Below are 21,213 nucleotides of genomic sequence, written 5' to 3'. Positions count from 1 at the left end.
GCCTTTTTTGACCTGTTAAAACCCATCTCCCAAAAACATCCTTCCTTTCCTCCCCGCCCTTTGACCTCTTAAATTTTCTACATCAAATCATTCCCAAAATTTGTTCCTCCATCCATCCATCCATTCATCATTATTATATTTCGTTTCTTCTTCAATTCTTCTCTTTCTTCTTATATATATATATATATATATATATATAAAAATCTCTAGCTACATTCCTTATACCTATTTCGTTAAGCTCTTCCATGATCGATCTTTTGTTAATTGCATCCTCAACATTCATCTTGTTTTGTTATTGTTTATGTGTTATAATTAGGTCTTCCCAATATTGCATTGTGCATTTGAATTATTACTGGAACAAGTTTTCAACAATGATTGATGTCCGGCCAGCTTTCTTTCGTTTATCCGTAATTTCAATAGCTTTATACTTCCTCCGCCTCCTCAGGCTCAGGCGGATGACTTGCATGGCTTTGTTAATCGCCCCCGCACCCCCTCCACCTCCTCCTCCGCCCACTACGTCTCCCTCCTGCACCTGCCATCATCATCAACCCTGCACCTCTTCTAATTCCCAACTTGATCCAAACCATCTGCCCAACAATATTGGGATAAAAAATAAACAGCTGCTAATTGGACGAGGCAACAGCAATGAAGTATTAGTTAAGCCATCGAGGAAGAGGCCGGCCCGGCTTGTTGTCCCCACGGACCTGGATTCCATTGAAAAGGTGAAAAGGATGGATAATATGATGAAAGAATTGGAGATAATCCAGGGCAGAGATTTCTTCTTGGCAAGCAAGAAGGGTAGGAGAGAGGTCATGGAAGATAGGCACGCAGTTGTGCTTGATATTTCAGGTGACCCTAAACAAGTAGGTCACCAAAATCTAATTTTGATGAATTTTCTAGCTATCAGCTCCAATATTCCATTAATTGCTTTCATCAATTATATATCTCTACACTATATAATCAATGAAAAGATGTCTTATTGTTTTGGTGGTTAAATTTGTGTGGTATTGTAGCAATAATTGGTTTTGGTATAGAGATGTTGAAGGGTACATATATTAAATAAAAGAAAAATTGTTATGGAGGAGTGCAGGCGTTCTTCGTAGTAATTGATGGGCATGGAGGGCATGAAGCAGCAGATTATGTGGCTAAAAATTTAGGGAAGAACATAGTGAATGAGTTACAAGGCGTGGGAGTTGGCAAGGCCGGAAACCAGATTGAAGCCGCTTTGCGCGGAGGCTACTCAGCCACGGATAAAGAGTTTCTTGCTCAGGTACGCATCATTATCAATTGCTATTGCTATTTGCTACCTGCTGGTGCTAGAAACATTATGAACTTGATAATGATTTTAGGATGTACATGGAGGAGCGTGTGCAGCGGGTGTGCTGCTCAAGGATGGAGAAGTGCACGCGGCACATGTGGGTGACTGTAAAGTAGTGTTGAGCAGGAAAGGGAAAGCCATTACAGTGACAAATGAGCATCGGCTGAGCAGGGAAGACGAGCGTGAACGCATTGAGAATTCGGTATGCATGTTTATATTAAATTTTCTTGATGTGATGAATTTAATTAGAAAGAGATGGTGATGGATGACAGGGTGGTTTTCTGCACTGCCACAATGGAGTGTGGAGGGTGAACGGATCGCTGGCGATATCGAGGGCATTTGGGGACGTGCATTTGAAAGATTGGATAATCTGTGAGCCTGAGATAGTGAAGGTGGCCTTAACATCAGAGTGTGAGTTTCTGATAGTAGCTTCGGACGGGTTATGGGATAGGGTGAGCGATCAAGAAGCGGTAGACGTGGTGGTGTCAAGGAATCATATGATGATAGAGTCTTGCAGGAAACTTGTGGAAATATCATCAAGCCGAGGGAATCGAGATGACATTACTGTCATGCTCATTAACCTTCACAATTTCAAGATGATCACCCACACCCACACCCATATATAGCTACCTACCTAGCCCATGCTCAAATATACACAAATCATCTTCATGAGCAATACTCACTAGCTAGCCAGGTTGATTCATTTTTGAAGAATAGCTAGCTAGGTACACATGATCATGCACAACCTCCTCCTCCTCCTCATCTCTATCCAATGTAAACTATTCATAATTATGATATTATAATTACATACATACGGTTAGATGGTAGAAGGAAGTTATTTGCTAATTAAGGAATTGTTTTATTATTATAAATATAAATATAAATCATGAACATACTATTATATATGACCTTTTTAATTTAAATTAATTAAATAAAGGAAGAAGCAAAGAATATTGGATTGTGTGATTAGGAAGAAAGAAAAAAAGAAAATTATATATGAAGAGGAAAAAGTGTGCGTGTGTTTGTGTTGGGGGGCTAAGAAATAGTATTAGGTGTTGGTTACTGAGTTAGGGTTAGGCGGCAGTGCACACACAGCACACGGTTATTAATTCAATTGTAAGGAGGCCATGGAATGGAATTGGGGGAGAAAGAGAGGGTCATTGAGTTTTCGCCCCCAAAAAGTCAAGAAAGACAGCCCTCCACCCCCACCTTACCACTTTCAACCAAATACCAAATCATCTCTCATTAGATTTGATATAATTATAAATACTTCTTTATATTATTAATATTCTTTTAATTTTAATAATTAGTCTAATTTATTTATTTATTTTTTGTAGTAAATTGATCGAGATGATAATGTAGATTAAAAATTATAATTTTATTTATTTTTAAATTTTTTATCTTTTTTATGAATTAAGTAGATAATTCCTTTAAATTTTTTTATTTTAAAAAAAATAAAAAAATATAATAAGGACAAAGTTGATAATTTTATACTTCAATTCAATAATTACATAATTTGATTAAACATCATAAAAGCACTAGTAATTTTTCAAACAATAAGAATGTATTATAATTATGACAAACCTACAAAATTCGTTGTAATTTATCAAATAATTTATACTCGTGTTCACCTTACAAACACTTCTTCTTTGTTTCAACTGCATTTTCATGGTTTCTATTGTTATTGTTTTTCGGGATGATTATATTGTTCTTTTGTATGATTAGGTATAATTATATATAAATTTTTTATAGTTTAAGAAATTATATTAAATTTATTAATATTAGTAAATAAATAAATAAAAATTAATGTTTATCCACAATTTATTTGCTGCTGATCATTTTACATCAAATTATCCTTATATATTTACACTAATACACGTGAGAAGATATATATTAATATAAAGTTGGCTTCAACTGTAAATTACAGTGTTTCTTAATTGTGTGGATTTTGCACTTCTTGTATACTTGTGCATTGTTTTCGTGCCTACTTTCGTACTTTATACACGAGGGCCGAGTGTGAGAGGGAGAAGGCTGACTAGCTTGTGCAAAGCTAGGCCGTACAGGTTTTTGTTGCATGACCAAACCTCTATGACAATTGAGGGTAGTTTGATCAGAAATTTTTTATTAAACTTGTAATAAGTTAGTAGTAAGTCAATTGAGAATAAATATGATTTTTCATTCACTTTCTTTTTGGCAAGTATCATCGAATTTCATGAATTATGACTAATAAATAAATTTATTTGTTGAACCAAAACTAACATTAAGAATACTAAATATAATCTTATAATTTGCAGGATATTTTTGTGTAACTACACTCAACTTTAAGAAAATAAGGTATAATAATCCCTTATTTTTAATCGCTTTCTGGTCGATCTATTATTATTCTAAGGATTATTTTCTTCAAATTAATAATTATAATTTTAATTTCAATGAATATAAAAAAAAAAGTTGAGGGATTTATTTATACACATAAAAAGAGGGGCGACGCCCACTAAATACACCTAATCAATCCTAGTTATTACCAATCTAATCTACCACAACCTTATTTATTATTACTCACACGAAAACATAGAGAAAGAAAAAAAAAATTATTGTTATGGGGAGTTATGATTTATTATTATTATTATTAATATCATATGAAGCCCCTTTTGGATTTGGATTTGGATTTGTCCCTTTCTATCATTTCTCCTCATTCCTCCTCCCCCTTCCCTTCCCCTTCTCACTTTTTCTTCCATCTGCTTCTGATTAATCTCTTCGATGGATACTGTACCCGCTACAAATGATTTTCACGATTGGGAGCTCCTCCAACCCAACTCCGCTTCTGACTCCACCCCCCTCCCCAATAACTCCTTTGATGAAATTCATTCTGGAGGCTTAATTCACGCCAATTATTTCTCCTTAGATTCTCAGAATCGTTTTGGGGAGGATTTCGATGATGATGTATCGGCTGGGTCCGATAATCCTAGTTGGGTTGATCCCGGCTTGGAGGACAATCCCACTCTCTACCTTCAAAAGGATTCTGGTGGTGGGTTTTGGTCCGATTCCAGCAGTGAACCTTCCGAAGACCGCAAATTGATCGAATTGGACGCCATAGATCAAATTGGTTTTTCTCAAAACGAGAAAAAGCAATTGATTTTTCATGGAATTGAGGAAATACTTGAGGATAAAGGTGACAAGCAGGAGGACATGGGTGAAGTTTGTATGGAATCCAGTGGAATTCAGGTGGGCTCTGCTAAACTTACTGACGTTTCCGAGAATTTCCAAGTGGGTGTCCAAGGTAACGTGAATTTGCAAGGTGAGTCGGAGGTTTCGGGTGAAGACAAGAATGAAATTGATAAGATTGTAAGTGGGGGCAAAGTTACAGATGACACTGGAAACAAGAAAAGTGGTGAGCTTGAAAAGAGGAGCGTGGTGTGGTGGAAGATGCCAATGCAATTCCTAAAGTACTGTCTGTTTAGAATGAGTCCTGCGTGGACTGTCTCCGTGGCAGCTGCTATCATGGGGTTTGTCATCTTGGGCCGCAGGTTGCATAAGATGAAGAAAAAGACTAGGGGCTTGGAGATTAAGGTCACTGTTGATGATAAGGTCAGTGGTCTTGTATGGATTATATTTGGTTATGCATCATGGACTTTGTTCTGCAACTATTTTGAGAGTGTGCATGTATGGTATTAAGATCAGACTTATCTGCAACTTTCACGTGAATGCCAATGCCTTTTAATATGAGAAATCGTATAGTTGTTTTGAATCTGAGAAGATAACAATCTGATATCGACCTGATGGAGGAACCGATACCTGAGGTTATAATCTGTCTCTCTTCTTTTCTTCCTTTTTTCAGAAATATGATTGCTTGTACTGTATATTCCATTGGAGTGATTGGAAATGGTCTTTCTTGAGAACATCCCTCTCCTGATTATTAGGATCTAGCTTTCGGATTTTTTTGTTGCTGAATTATGCATGTTGATATTAGAACTTGAGACATTATCCCTATGCAGCATGAAGACCAGTAAAGTGATTTGTCATTTGAGTTCCAGGGGGTGAGGGTGTTTAGAGAGATGTCTGACTCTTCCTAGTTGATCATATACCGATAAACCATCGGTTTGCTGGTAGATTTTAGCCTATAGTGTCCATAGTAACAACACGCCAGGAGACCATATACATCAGTGTGGCTTTACTTTAAGCTTCAAAGGTATTAATATTTGGCAGTCGAGGTGATCTTGTACTTGCTCAATTGGTTCCACGTATGCGTTTGCACTTCTGGATGAGATACATTTCCTGTGTGGAAGAAAACACACTCGGAAAGAGTTCTTAGCTATTTATTTAACAGATATGGTAGTTGGTGGCATTTATGATGTCATTGTTGTCCATCTGATTTTCTGGACTCAGCATTCAAATGTATGGCGTATATGTTTAGTGTTATTAAGGTCTGCAGATCCCAGTCTTAATTTGATTTTGACATCTGAACAAAAGTTTAACATAACAGATGACCATCCATTTCGTTGTAAATATAAAGAAACAGGATCATATTCCTTCCTTGTGGAGATGAAGAATATATAAACCTTTTTGCAGTATGTTTTGATTTATGTATTCAATTTTGCAGAAGATATCTCAGGTCATGAGCCGTGCTGCTCGTCTGAATGAAGCTTTCTCCGTTGTGAAACGGGTTCCCATGATTCGGCCTTCACTGCCTGCTGTTGGCACAAACACCACATGGCCTGCAATGAGTCTAAGATAAGGGGAGCAATTATTTATACATGGAACATGGGCGTTCTTGCCAAGTTTAAGACACACTGTGTATCGTTATACATAGAGCACGAGACAGGGTGTTCTTATCAAGTTTAAGAAAGTGTGTAGGCTTCTGTATTTTAGTGTATCTGTGTGTATTAGTTTCCTTTTGCCTTCAACATTAAAAGCTTTTTCTTTCTTTGGCTATGTATCCAGAAGTCATATATGCTCCTTGGAATGCCTATTTGTCATTGAATGTATCTTCTGCTATCTACGAATTTTATCTTGAAAATTTCTTCATGCACTGATTCATCCTTACTGGTATGACTTTTTGGACGCGGACTAGTTAGATGACAGACAAGCTGATCGTATATACCCCCAAAAATATAAATCAATCACCCTCATCATACTGGTGGCTGATTCATTGTTTTACGAGGCTTAAAAAGAAGATCACTTGTGACGGAAGCTTGAACAAATCAAAGCATTATAGCAACATGTATGCAATTTGCAAGGCAAGTTAGCCTAAACTACTCAAGCCGAAAGAAAGAGTAGGCTAAATCAGTGCAAGCCGGCAACATGTATCCCTCCAAAAGGACTATCACAGAAGTTGGGGTGTGTTTTTCTTTCTTGAATAAGATACATTTAGAGGAAGAGTAGGCAAAAACAGCTATTGACATCAACACTCATGGTGAGTGTTACCCAATTGAAAAATCTTGAAACATATAAATGCAAGAAATTTAGATTAAAGGAAGTGGGCCGAATTCAAGACAGAGAAACAAACAACGAGATACAAAAAGAAATTGTAGCTTTATGTATTGATCTACTGAGTCTGAAAGCCCCTCAGTTTTCAAGAATTGGGGAAAATGAACAGATTATGTAACGGTGATGAGGAAATAGATGGCGTCAGCTCAGTTTTATCTACGACTTTTCTTTGGTATGGTACAATTAGATGTTTTCCGGTTCCGGGTCCATCCCCACTAGTAGTGATTTCCCCAGTTTTATAATTACTCCATTTTATTTTTTTCTTTTTATATGTATGCACCATCCACGTATTGCATTATTTGGTCGTTCTTAAATTTATAACTACATAGATTTATTTTCTTTCCCAGTATATGTTTGTCCTCCCCTTCACTGCTGAATTCAATTTTTGCATAAACAAACTTCTAACAATGAATTTTTAGATTCACATACATACTTTTTATTTCTATTTTAATGGAAATTGCTTTTCATTCGATCATAAACATATATGGCGTCAATATTATAAGAGTTTCCTGGAAACAAACATATATTAGGAAACGGAATTTTAGTAATAACCCAAGTCAGATTTTCGCAATTGTAAGCGGATGATCATCATGATTAAGCTTTGCATTTTGGTAATGGAGACCCACAGAGACAATCATTCCCAGCAAATGTGCTGGCCGGAAACTTTGTCGACGGCAATTGACCACACAAGTGGTTGTAACTCACATTCAACTCCGACAGACCGGAAATCGCCTTTGGCACCTTCCCATAAACCAAATTGCGCGATAAATCCAAGTGCTTCAAACTCTTCACAAATCTTATACTCTCCAGATTGAATTTCAACTTGTTGCCAGAAGCATAGAATCCCACCAAATAATCTGTTCTGTTCAACAACTTTACTGGGCTTCCCGTTATTTGATTCTCCGACAGATCAATGTAATCATAGAAGTACGTCTCTGCAGGCTTCCACTCCTCCAATTTCATCTTGATTCCACATCTGGCTAACTTCAAAGAGTATATAATTGGAGATGTGGTAACCCACTCAGGAATTCTCCCTAAATGGAACTGATTGTAGGATAAATCCAAGGATTCGATACCTCTCACATGCAGTTCTGGAAACGGATCCACTAGCTTATTATGAGACAGGTTAAGATTAAAGATCTTGGTGAGATTGGCAAAACTTTTTGGAAGCGTTCCTGAGAAATGGTTCCACGACAGATCCAATGTGTCGAGGGCATGGAATTTCCCCAGAAAATCAGGGATTTTCCCAGTCAGGGAGTTATGGGCCAGCTCCAGATAGGCCAGTTTTGGCGCTAGTGCTGAGATGCTCCCTGGAATTGTTCCTGTGAAGTTATTGTCAGAAAGCGTAATGGATCTGAGGTTAGATAAGCCCGAAAACAGATCTGGTATTGGCCCAGACAATTGATTGCGCTCCAAATGCAGCAGGGTGAGGTTCCTGAGGCGCTGAATGCCAAGGGGGATGGTGCCGGTGAGAAGGTTTCCGCCGAGTTTGAGCTGAGTCAGTTGAGTCAAATCAGCGATTGAACTTGGTATCGGCCCAGAGAATTGGTTCCCTTGCAGACTTAGTGCCTCTAGTTCGATGAGATTGCCAATGTTTGTGGGTATTGGACCAGACAACTTATTGTTTTCAATATAAACAAACAAGAGTTTTGGGAGAGTGAAAAGAGAATCTGGGAAAGGGCCTCCCAAATTTTTGAGATCCTGGAGATATAGGCCATCCAAGTACTTGAGCTTGGATAGAGAAGGCGAGATTGTACCCGTTAAACTGGAGGTGAGATTGTTGGGTTGCCCGGCAAGACTCAAAGCAGTGACCCGGTCGCCGCTTAGGCATGTGACGCCCAACCATTTGCAACACTCTGTGCCCTTCTTCCATGAGGCAAGCATGCCAGATGGATCGGCCCTGATACCCGACTTGAAACCCAATAGCCCAGTTTCATCGTCGACATGGCATGCTGCTGAGAGTCTAAGGCATGAAAAAGGGCAGAAGATAGGGATGATGAATGCTAGGAAGAGAGCTGAGGGAAGAAGAGTTGGGAAGTGCATATTGACGAGGGTTGGAATGAATTTAGCTAGAGGGTGGAATGGTGTGGTAAGCTTGCTGCAATATGTATATATATTTATATAGACACACACAATCGGATTTTGGAACTGGGTCCCATTACATTCATTAATGTGGTTTTATGAGCTAAAAGTGATGGTGTGATCGATGATGTAAAGAACAAACAAATTAGCTAGGTAATGAATGGGTAGACAGACAGGAAAAACACGCAATCTTGTTAACAAGAGAATGATATTTGTAGGTGGTAGAATTTGCAGTAATGGTATGGAGCAAGCAATCCATCCATGCATATGGACAGGGCGGGCTGAATAGGTGGACTGGAGATCAAAATCTTGACCGAGAAGAGAGAAGCTTTATGCCAAGTTGAAGTTTGAACTAAAAACAAGGCTGTCCATATTAATATTTCTGGGTGGTCAAGTCGTTTATGGTGGATAGACAGCAAGGTCAACTACAGATCCCGCCGCGATGATTGACTCTCACACACTAGTAACATGATCGAAAAGAAAACCCCAGGCTTCATTTCCCAGGATAATGGCTTCTTGTCCAGTGTATCCATAAATATATTTGCAGCTCTCAATGCTCTCTCTGCGTGTGTGTGTGTCTCAGCTCACAAGTATGCATGAGAGAGAAGCAGGGGCTGCAATCGTATATATATGTTCTCTGAACCTGGCTGGAATCAGAGAGCATCCATGACATGATGTTCTCAAGTCTTAACCTAACAATTAACATGAAACTTTTACTATTTATATGTATGAGAGTAAAAATTTGAATTATCATAACTATAACTATACCAAACAAAAAGGTTATTTGCTAATTAAGAGGAAGTAACAAATGAATCAAGTTTAGGTAACATGACTGCTCTATATTTCAATAAAGGTGATTTATTACATGTGCTTTACATCTTTTGATTCAATCAAACATAATTTGAGTATTTTTCTTTTTTTTTATAAATATAATGTCATCGTGCAAATAAGTAAGGGATAATTAAGATTTAATATAATTACACATAGATTCCTTGTGATTTGAAAAATTACATCTAATACTTTTGATGTTTGCTTATGTCGAACAAATAAGTCCCTCCATTAGTTAAAATTTAAAAATTTGTTGATATCAACAAAAAAAAGGATAAAAATTAATATTTATTTTTTATTGACTTATTATTAATTTATTGCATAAAAAAGATTTTTTTTATGAGCAAATTACTCCTATATATTTTCAAAAGTTAATGCATCTGATGTATATTTTTACGTTGTAAAGATAGTTTTGTTGGAAAAAATTTATTTGACTTACAATAAATCAATTAAAATTATATATCAATTTTCAATTAATTTTTTTATTAATATTATCAAATTCAATAAATTTTAAATAGTATGTATTAGATAATAGTAAAACTTCAAAAATATTCAAAACTACAAGACATCGGCATGTAATTACCAAACTTGGAAAAGGGGTACTAAATAAATAGGTGGGGCCCGTGGGGGAGGGGGGGAATTTAGTAATAACAATAGATAAGGGGCAGCAACATATGTACCACAGCATGCGGTAAGTGAAGTAAAACCAAAATCAAAATGTATTATTATTGTTAATATTAGTATTAGGATTTTAATTGTTTTTTATCGGAATTATTATTAGTATTAGAACTAGAAACAGAAGTTTCCTACAACTTTCCGACGTGGCATTTTCGACACGACAGAGAGACAGAATAGAAAAATGAAATACAGGTCGAGTCTTTTCCTCAACATCAACAGCTAGAGAGAGAAAGTATTGGGGTGGGATCTGGACTCCGATCGTCTCAAATTTCCAATCTCTCCCTCCGCCACCGCCACCGCCACCGCCACCGCCACCCACCACTTCTCCTCCCCCTCCCTCCCACCCACCGACACACCACCAATTTCCCAATTCATCCCCAATCATGTCCCTCAATATGAAAACCTTAACACAGGCCTTAGCCAAGGCCTCCGCCAAGGCCTCCGCTGTCATCGAGAAGACTGTACAAACTACCGTCCAAGAAGTAACCGGTCTACCTAGAGCCATGCAGGATTACGAACTTATCGATCAGATCGCCTCCGCAGGCCCTGGCCTCGCCTGGAAATTGTACTCAGCTAAGTCTCGTGACACCCACGTGCCTGCTGTCTACCCTATCGTCTGCGTTTGGGTGTTGGATAAGAAGGCACTGTCGGAGGCCCGGCAGAGGGCTGGTCTCTCCAAAGCCGCCGAAGATGCGTTTTTGGATGTGATTCGGGCAGATGCGGCTCGACTCGTCCGCCTGAGGCACCCTGGGGTGGTTCACGTGGTCCAGGCGCTGGATGAGAGTAAGAATGCCATGGCTATGGTCACCGAGCCGCTGTTTGCATCGGTGGCAAATACACTTGGGAATGTGGAGAATATTTCCAAGGTCCCTAAGGAGCTCAAAGGAATGGTATGGGCTTCCAATCTCAATTTTAGGTTTTTGTAATTGCAAGGTTTAGTCAGTGAATGGTGTTGTGTTCCAATTAGTTTTTTCTTAAATTTGGACTAATCTTATGAATTTTTGGAGCTAGGCAGAAATAAATAAATGAATTTTGGATTTATGCACTTAACTTGATGCCAATGAGTTAACAATTCTGGAGAAGGAACTCCAATGCAGACGAGGGAAGACGATTGAGATTTGCCTTCTAAAATTTTGTTTTATTCGTGAAAACGAAGATAGGATATTGGGATTTGTTCATTACTATTTGAAGGAAGAATACAGGCTAAAGCTACAGCGAAATTTAAGAACCATAATTTTTTTATCGCGGCTACTACCGGGACTTTTTGGTCAACTATTTCAAGAGTTATGAATTTATTTCTCAAAGTTCCTTTGTTTGAACTTCTATCAATTGTCAACCAGTCATTTATAGTCTCCTTCACTTATTAAAAATGTGTATGTCTCCACGTGGCTCTAAGATATAAAGTTGCAAATATAGACACAAGTAAAGTCATCCCTGCTACCACCACGTGAGAAATTATGTCCTTGGCCCTGAGCGTGTAGAAGAATTTGGAAAATGTTACACAAGCATCATCAGCTTAGAAACAATGAATGGCCTTGTATTTGTCCTGTTTGGATTGCTTGTTTTGATTTTGGGATCAAAAGTACCAATATTCTTCTTGGTGCTTGATGTGCCAAATCTTAACTTTGTTTGAGTTGGGAACTATATACATTAAATCTTCAGCTGTTCACGTGTTCCACCAAAAGGATCAATGATTGATTACGTTCTGCTTCAGGATATGGGATTATTGGAGGTTAAGCATGGTCTGCTCCAAATTGCAGAGACGTTGGACTTCCTTCATAATAATGCACGCCTTATCCACAGGGCCATAGCACCAGAGGTTATGATTCTTTTCCTAGAGACTTTAATTTGAATAGTTTTCATGCAGCTTATTTCGTTATTCATTCTCTTTTCGTAATTCCTATTGTTCTCTGCATTAGCTTTTCTAGTTTGAGAGAAAATATAAGTTATGATTTACTTAGAGAGGTATCTTTACAATGTTCACTTTGATTTTCTTTTTAATAGTTTTATGGAGGAAGAAAATGATCTGAGGACCACTTGTATGCATTATTGGCATTTATCTGTTGTGGGAAGAGGGGGGACTTTGTGGAGTTAATTTCCTGAGTCCCTGATTTGATAGAAAGAATGTAATTATTGTGACTTTAAACGTTGTAGGAGGTGGTACTGTGATGCCATTGTTTTAATTGGTCTAAAGTTTTCAGAATTTGAATACCTCTACTTGGTAGAGGGGGTGTTAGAGGTCTCCTTTCCAATTGCCTTCTTTGGTACTTCTTTTCCCACTTAATCATGTTCCATTTATGGTCTCATTTATACTAGAATAATCCATATTACATTTTATGTTTGGTTTTTGCTGCAGTTTCTTGCTCCCTCTAATCTCAACTCGTTGCATGGAAATATAAGCATGTCCACGCTGCTTTTTGTTCTTGTCTCTTCTCTTTATTTATTCCTATTATGGGGAAGCTGGAATGGGATTGTGTCACTTAATCCAGGCCTCTCATGGTCAGGCTTCCTATACAAATGTACTAAAATGTTTTGCATCATTCTTGTCTTCTGTTTCTGCCATTCAATGTGTTTTCCCTGTTTTTCTGTCCATTTGATTGCAGTGAAGTCTCAGACCCTGAACAGGAACTTTGACTTGTGTCATACTTGGTATTCTCAAATCGAATGAGAAAATATCCTTGCTGCAAATTGAATATTATCAGGGAAAAATAAGCTATTCATAATATTTTTCTGAAATAGTGAGTAAAAATAATTAGGCTTACTTGGTCCCTGTTGACGTAGCCATTGCTGACAATTTGTCTTGGAGGACACATCTTATTTTGTAACTGAACTGATTGCCATTTTTTCCATCGCAGAGTGTCCTCATTACTTCCAATGGAGCTTGGAAGCTCAGTGGTTTTGGTTTTGCAATTTCAACAGATCAATCTTCCAACGATTCTGCCAGCATGCAGGCTTTCCACTATGCTGTGAGTAATGGATTTGTTGAACTTGGTCAATATGCATGCATGTTTCTTCACTCTTCTAGAAATTCCTTTTCTGTAATATCTTGTGCATTTTCTCTCTAGAGATATTCCACCCACCTTTGCTCCTCTCAGTTAGTTTAACGTTGCACCCACTTTATAACTAATGCTGCTCCTTATGAAAGAATGAAAAAGAACTAGATGCTGTTCATGGAAATAAGCATACATATATGTGATGGACTTGATGGAAGTAATAGGTCAATGTGATGGAGAGTTAAGCTAATATCCTTATGTGACTTGAGAAAAGGAGCCAGTATATTAATAGGGACTTCTTCCAGATTGCTCGCGGGAAATTGACAGTATCCCACTACTTAGTTGGTTGTTCAATTTTTATTTCTGAGAAAGATCTGGTTTGATGCAACTTGAATGAAACTCTAACCTGCTTTTGTTTAATAGGAATACGATGTAGAAGATTCTATCCTGCCCTTGCAGCCATCAATAAACTACACTGCTCCCGAGTTGGTACGAAGTAAAACGTCTTCGGTTGGGCCTGCCTCCGATGTTTTCAGCTTGGCATGCCTTGCCTACCACTTGATAGCTCGGAAGCCTTTATTTGATTGTCACAACAATGTGAAGATGGTATATATATATATTGTTTTGTTTCCCTTAACTTTCGCATGTTGTGTTACTGAATCATTCTGTTGCACACTGATATGTGGAAGCTGCACTTGCTTTAGATCTGTTCTTTAAATTGTATGCTTTCAGTATCATGTGCTTTATGAACCCTATAGATTATAATTTTATGTATTTTAGTTCTTATGGTCTGGAAATGGCAAAGCCATATTGCTTTGCATTTGTTACTCATAAATAGAGGTATATTTTAGGTGCATGTATGAGTTTGATTTAGTGGATATTGAAGTGATCTGTCACAAGAACTTGATAGAAAAGATGCAAAATACTCAATGGCTGGTGGTCGAAGGCAGATAGGCCAAGATCTGCATGTACTTCAACAAAGTTTGGGAGAGAAATTATGAATGTATAAAATTGAAAATGTGAGATCATTGTAAATCAAGTCCTGTTGATAGGTAAGATGCCATTTGGCCCTGTATTCCTACAAATTTGATGCTGCTGTTAGAGTGAAGTATAATCAAATATACCTTTTTTTTCTTATTTTCCCGCTTGCACATGGTTTTTAAGAAGTTTCCCACTGCTTCAGGAGCTTAATGGGATAACAAATTTTCAGTTAGAGTCTAAAATTAATATAGTTTAAGGAATGACGGAATAATAAGAAGCTAAAAACTCTAGTGATTTTTTATGGAATAATGGAACTGGAAGAAGTTCACAAACAAACAAAAATAACGAAGTGGAGGAACAAATTAAGATGAAAGCAGCATATATGTCCTGAAATAACTGTCATCATTTCATTCTTTACAGACTAGAATTTCATATTCATGTCCTTATGTAGAGATTAATTGTTCTTCTGCAACCATATTTTTGCAGTATATGAACAGTCTGACTTACCTAACCAATGAGGCATTTTCTGCCATTCCAAGGGAGCTAATACCAGATTTACAGAGAATGTTGTCTGCAAATGAAGCTCTGAGACAAACAGCAATTGATTTTACAGGTTACAATTGGTGGCTTTTGGTTATTGTTCTTTACTCTATCTCTAAATGAATAGTTTAATTTTTTCTTATACTGACAATTTGTTTCATTGGCTTTTGGTTATAGTTCTCTACTCTTATCTCTAAATGAATTGTTTCACTCATGCAAAGTGTCTTCAGTTGGCAACTAAGAATTTGTTTAATTTTTAATTATCTTTTACCAAGTATCTATTCCACATTTTCAGGTTCATCTTTTTTCCGAGAGGATACTAGGTTGCGTGCTCTTCGCTTTCTGGATCACATGCTTGTATGATTTTATCGTTTACTTCAGTTTTAGCATGCTTCTTTAGCAAGAAACATGGTACAGGTTGTGAGTATGAAATCTGATTATACCTGATTGCTTCCAGGAGAGAGATAACATGCAAAAATCTGAATTTCTAAAAGCATTATCGGACATGTGGAAAGATTTTGATCCCCGTGTTTTGCGGTTTAAGGTCTGAATTCTTTTCCTGCACCATTAATGCTATTCAAATATGAGTATTATCATTTTATTGTCAGTATAGTTGTTAATGCTACTTGGTAATTGTATAGGGGAAAGGGAAAGAGACTAAAATTCATTTCGAACATATGATCTTTCTAATCTAGCTTTTGACCTTGTTATTAGGGTTATAACTATCTATCATTACCCTTCTTAAAATACCCCTAGATGTTTTCTTAAACAGCCTCTGCCTTCTTCCCATAATTTGGTTAGGATGGAGTGAGGGTTTAATGAATGTATCTATGAATTTTTTCTGATTGTATTTATCATTGCCTTTGAAAGGGTTTGGTAAACTGAACTGTGCGATTAATATCTGCATACAGGTTCTTCCCCCACTTTGTGCAGAGCTCCGAAATTTGGTAATGCAACCTATCATTCTGCCTATGGTTCTGACAATAGCAGAATCCCAGGTACTATATTAGTTGATTGTTGCATTCCAAAACCGCTTTGGTATGATTATATCTAACGTTGATATGAAAGTTGATTTTTGTATTTGTATGCCCCACATGATGGGCTACCTGGCTTTTATGTTTAAGCATATTCACATGTGTTTACAGTGGAGCTATATCCATTTCGTTCTTGGTACTCGTGGCATTTTCAGATGGTGTTAGGTTAGAAATAACAAGATGAAAGTATCTATTAAACCATGCACTGTTTCTAATATGCTTAGTTATGTCTCATTTAAATGATTTCCTAGACTACTATCAAGCTTGAGATCACAGGCTTATGCCTTTACGCCTTGTTTAGGCCTTATTAGGTGGAATATGTTGTTTAATCCAGCCCAATAGGCTGTTTACTAGCATATTTGGCGCCGATTAGAATCCGGACCACTGGATTAAAAATTCGGTGGCCCCCTCTTTGCTGGTTTATACAACTATTAATTACAAAAAGATTATAATATTGGCTAATTCCATGATTCTTAGTAAACATGGCCTTAAAATTTTGCTTCAGGACAAAAGTGATTTTGAGCTATCAACCCTGCCAGCTCTTGTTCCTGTCTTGAATTCGGCTGCAGGTGAGACATTATTGCTACTTGTGAAGCATGCAGAGCTTATAATCAACAAGGTAATTGAATTTTCTGTTCTACGCTGTCCTTTGTATGCATGAATGCTGTGCAATGCTTTCTCCTTTTGCTAAATTCATATGTGGTTAAGTGAATTGTTTAGTTTCTCAGCATGTTCATGACTTACGGCTTCATTTCCACTATTCTTTATAGAGTTGTGATGCTATCGGAAAAATGACTGTTCTTATTGAGATTGAAATTATTATATTTCTGTCGAACAATGTCAGTTGCATTTGCTAACTGGAAAAAGATTTAAGTAATACTACTTAAAAATCAAAATCATGAACACGTTCGACGTTTCAAAACACAAATAATGCTTCAACATTAAGTAGTTAATCTAGTACATATTAGATTTGCATTTGACTAGGAGCACAGTCAAACTTATGCATTAAATTAGAGCAGTATCAATCAATATAATAACATGAATAACAGAAGGCCTACAATGTCATTCTATTAATCTATTCTTCGTAAATAAATGATATTGAGGGAATATAATGAGAAGTATCAAAACAATAAAAGCTGGGATTCATTTATAATTTTTTTTAAAAGTGTGTGGATGCCTTTTGTTTTAGTGCCTGCACACACTGCATGCACTTGTAGAACTAACTAATAGGGTGGGGTGGGGGGTGCAGTACTGGCTGTCCTCTATCGTTGACTCTTGAAAATGGTATTTTTTGCATAATTGGAAGCTCATGCTGGGGTGGGACCTTTGCTTCTTTTTTCACTTGGCAGGCTAGTCAGGAGCACCTTATTTCGCATGTTCTTCCCATTCTTGTTCGAGCTTATGATGATACTGATGCTCGTTTGCAAGAGGAAGTTCTCAAGCAGACTATTCTGCTTGCTAGACAACTGGATAAACAGGTGATTGTTAGTTGTATTCTGGCTGTTGACTTTTTTTTGGGGCTAATTAGAGCATGATATATAGCCTTTGTCCTTGCCATTTGTTATTCTCCATAAGCTGATACTTGAATGAAATTAAGTGTCTGTCGTTGATGAAGTTTACAATATGCCTGAGTGTGCTGTACCCCAGGTATTAAGCTGGGATGCTTTCTGAATCAGGTAGTTGGGTACACAAACTTGCATCATATAGGTTGTATGTATAGTCATTTTCGTTTGTGCAAGGTCATATACTGAATTTGCACCTTTGCACTTTAATTGAGTATCCAACATTATCTCAGGAGTGATTGTTTCTTGACCATGGCTTTCATTAACACCCTTCTAGAAGGGTAAGTGCACTGTTCTTTGGGTCAACCTGAAGACTTGCTTGGGACTATATTCCATCTTGGACACCGTCTTCTTGTCTCAATACCTGATCGCTATGATATACTGATTATAACAGTTAACACCACTGTTCACTTGTGTGTATGATGAATTATTTGGTGAATTGGTTTTGTGGAACCAGGCATTTAATCATCTCGATAATTTATTTAATTTGACTGCATGAACTGGAAACCAATTCGCTGTCAGATAGAAATGGCTGTTCATATGCAATTTTTGGCTAAATTGTCTGCAATTAGATTGGTTTTTCGTGGGAATCAGACTAGCTGAACCTTGATAAGTTAATTGTTTGGTCATTTCTTTTCTCTGTTTTTCTCTCTTGCAGCTAGTCAAGCAAATTGTTCTGCCTCGAGTTCATGGATTGGCACTTAAAACAACTGTTGCTGCGGTATGTGTTCTTGTTGGTTGTAAGATTCCACCCACCAGTTAGATAGAGAATTGGATTTTCTCGTGGAGTCCAGACATGGTTGAACACATAATAACTTTTTGACTTTTATTCTTTTTCCAAATAAATTGAGATATATCTATAATAGGCTTGGAACACAGCAAAATGCAACATGTAAGAGTTTATGTTGCAAATGTTTACACTGAGCTTGTACAATTGTCAATACCTGTCTTCCATAAGCAAACGAAAGAAGCAGTTATAATCAAGAGTTTGTTAAAGATGTTCCTACTCTCTTATGCAAGCTTACTTGAGACCACTTAAGATTTGTTGTATTTCCTCTATTTGTTTAGCCATTTATTTATGATCATGATGACAGCATGACTGGAGGAAGAAATGAAACTGTGGTAGTCCTGTGTTGATTTTGGAATTATATGTTGCTGCAAAGTAAGATCAAACTGACATATAGTTTGTTGTTCTTTTCTCCAAGGAAGCAATATCACCATTCCTTATCTTTAGTCCTTGCTTTTGTAGTAAGCTATCTTGATGGGTCAATCTTTAGCTTGCTCTCTCTCTATACTAGACATTCTAAAAGTCAATTCGTTTGTTTCCTTTTGTTTTTCCTGTTGTCAGGTTAGGGTGAATGCTCTCTTATGTTTTAGCGAGATGGTTCACATACTAGATAAGAGTGCTGTTTTAGATATCTTGCAAACAATCCAACGCTGTACTGCTGTTGATCATTCTGCTCCAACTCTTATGTGTACCCTTGGGGTGGCAAATTCAATTTTGAAGCAGGTTTGTGATTTGACCACCCTTGGTTGTAATGAAACAGTTCTGGATAATCATAGACACTCTTACCTTACTGAGGTCCCTTCTCTTTCTTTCACCAGTTTGGCATTGAATTTGTAGTGGAGCATGTTCTTCCACTACTCTTACCTCTTCTCATTACCCAACAATTAAATGTTCAGCAGTTTGCGAAGTATATGCTTTTCATCAAGGATGTGTTAAGGTGAGATTACCATATTTTGATTTTTACACGTGTGCTGTAACCACTTGTTTCATATGTCAACTCACCATGCTAATCTGTACGTTCATGTAGCTGGTGTATATAATTTGACTTTCCTGCTTCTTTCAGGAAAATAGAAGAAAAAAGAGGAGTAACTTTGACCGAATCCGGAATTCCTGAGGTAAAACCATTGCAAGTAGCCGATGGATACACATTAGGACAAATAAATAAAGCTGCTTCCGCAGCCCCATCGATTACAAAGCGCAGTTCATCATGGGATGAAGACTGGATACCTGCAAGGCCAGCTTCAACGGTCCCCCCGTCTTTGGCTGCAATATCAGCCGCTCAACCTGCAGTACCAAGTCAGCCTGCTCAGGGCATCTCCACATATTCCATGTCCTCAACAGCATCAGTTGCCTCCACTGAACAATTACCTTCCTCATGTCCTGCAGTTGATGTTGAATGGCCCCCTCGGTCTTCATCAGGTGTTGCAACTCAATTTGGTGACTTCAAAAATCTAAATGGAAACAAAGGCACATCAGAGTCAAGCTTAGATGATATCGATCCTTTTGCTAACTGGCCACCGCGGCGAAGTGGTGCCCCAAGTGTTTCAACCTCTCTCAACAATGGCACCACAGCATCATCAGCTAAAAAGAATGGGAACATCAATATGGGAACTTCCCCCAATGGTTTGAGCTTTCAATCTGAATCGTGGGCCTTTGGCATGCAAGCTACTGGTGAATCCATGAGTCAGAATCAAGGAATCAGTTCATTACCAAATGTTGGTAGTAGCAGTGGTGGACTCAGTTCACAAAATTCTCTTGGGTATTTGAAGCAAAATCTTGGCACTTCAGCTCTTGGTTCTTCCATCGAAAAGGCAGCAGATTTGGAGTCCATCTTTGCTCCTAACAAGAATGAGCATGCTGCACCAAGGCTCGCTCCACCTCCGACAAATGCTGTTGGTAGAGTTAGAGCACGAGGGAGGGGAAGTCAAGGGCAAACTGGGCCTAGTTCTCCATCCTACTCTGGCCGCATGAAATCTCAAACTCAGCAAACCCCTATACTGGACTTGCTGTAGTTGCTGAGGAGACTATTATTCCATGTTTTTTCTCTACAATTTGTGTTGAAGGTACAGATGGACGTCTGTAGGATACTCATTTTAATGTCCTCATCTGCTGTGGATGGAGAAAGTGCCCATTTGAGTGCTTGATACAGATTGTCCTCCAAATTGTGAGGTTCATTGTTGCATAGGATGTAATTTTGCTTGTAGCATAATGCGGTATAGACTTCTTGTTAGCAAATATTTTGTTCTCTCTTAAATCTGTTTTTGAGCATTCTTTGTATTCTTAACAGGCTGCACCCATTAACGGGAGCTGAGAAAAAAATAAATAGAGGTGATATTTTTGTGTTCCAATCAGAGAAGGAGAAGTGCCACGACCGAGTGTGAAATATATGTTTCCTTGTCAGTTCAAATGGTGGGGTTAGCCCACAGAATGAACCTCAAATAAGACATTTGTTCGATGTGGTTTTTGGGAGTAATGTATTCTACTATTTGCATCTTAATAATGTTAAAAGTCGTAGCTATTCAAATGCTTTTTACTAGTATCCATCCATTGTTGGCAAGTAGATAGTAATCTGTAAGAGTATTGAACAGGTAAAATTTGGGCGGTCAAGATGATGATGTATTGCTTCTCTTCCGAATTGAATGCTGTAGAGTACAAGGGCGACGATGCATGATTTTTCTTAACCTTTTATTCTATTCATTCACAATGCCTGTGGTCTCTTCTGCTCCAGAAAGCTATCAATTCTTAATGGGATAAATATAGTTGGCACTACCCGCCTCATATACTTGCATTTATCTCTACTCTACTCTCTAATGAATAAAAAGTATTTCTTTGTGTGATTTTGGGTGGTACCTTTGAATTTCCTTTTTAGGTGTCCTATCGCGCGCTCCTACCAAGTGGATTAATTAGGTGGATTAAGATCATATTG

General features: G+C 37.7%; 4 protein-coding genes across 4 annotated transcripts; 3 read left to right on the top strand and 1 right to left on the bottom strand.

The window, feature by feature from the left end:
- LOC105174878 (putative protein phosphatase 2C 2) lies at positions 1–2,182 on the top strand. The gene is made up of 4 exons (XM_011097111.3): positions 1–863; positions 1,091–1,270; positions 1,350–1,520; positions 1,591–2,182. Exons 1-4 carry the CDS (start codon positions 246–248, stop codon positions 1,942–1,944), a joined length of 1,323 nt encoding a protein of 440 aa, XP_011095413.3. The 5' UTR covers positions 1–245; the 3' UTR covers positions 1,945–2,182.
- A 1,781-nt stretch (positions 2,183–3,963) lies between these two features.
- LOC105174867 (uncharacterized) lies at positions 3,964–6,300 on the top strand. Its single transcript, XM_011097101.3, has 2 exons — positions 3,964–4,903; positions 5,916–6,300. Exons 1-2 carry the CDS (start codon positions 4,076–4,078, stop codon positions 6,048–6,050), a joined length of 963 nt encoding a protein of 320 aa, XP_011095403.1. The 5' UTR covers positions 3,964–4,075; the 3' UTR covers positions 6,051–6,300.
- Positions 6,301–7,235: 935 nt separating this feature from the next.
- Positions 7,236–9,080, bottom strand: LOC105174859 (uncharacterized). The gene has a single exon (XM_011097089.3). It carries the CDS (start codon positions 8,843–8,845, stop codon positions 7,397–7,399), a length of 1,449 nt encoding a protein of 482 aa, XP_011095391.1. The 5' UTR covers positions 8,846–9,080; the 3' UTR covers positions 7,236–7,396.
- Positions 9,081–10,538: 1,458 nt separating this feature from the next.
- LOC105174851 (SCY1-like protein 2 A) lies at positions 10,539–20,635 on the top strand. The gene is made up of 14 exons (XM_011097075.3): positions 10,539–11,280; positions 12,105–12,209; positions 13,246–13,356; positions 13,807–13,989; positions 14,851–14,977; positions 15,200–15,261; positions 15,362–15,448; positions 15,816–15,902; positions 16,444–16,557; positions 17,288–17,416; positions 18,159–18,221; positions 18,849–19,010; positions 19,106–19,224; positions 19,351–20,635. Exons 1-14 carry the CDS (start codon positions 10,774–10,776, stop codon positions 20,297–20,299), a joined length of 2,805 nt encoding a protein of 934 aa, XP_011095377.1. The 5' UTR covers positions 10,539–10,773; the 3' UTR covers positions 20,300–20,635.
- The last annotated feature ends 578 nt before the right edge of the window (positions 20,636–21,213 follow it).

This window comes from Sesamum indicum, linkage group LG2 (assembly GCF_026168435.1).
Source record: "Sesamum indicum cultivar Baizhima isolate 11 linkage group LG2, ASM2616843v1, whole genome shotgun sequence".
Classification (NCBI taxonomy): domain Eukaryota; kingdom Viridiplantae; phylum Streptophyta; class Magnoliopsida; order Lamiales; family Pedaliaceae; genus Sesamum; species Sesamum indicum.
The sequence above is the reverse complement of the archived record's forward strand: the minus strand, read 5'-3'. Positions and strand labels throughout refer to the sequence as shown.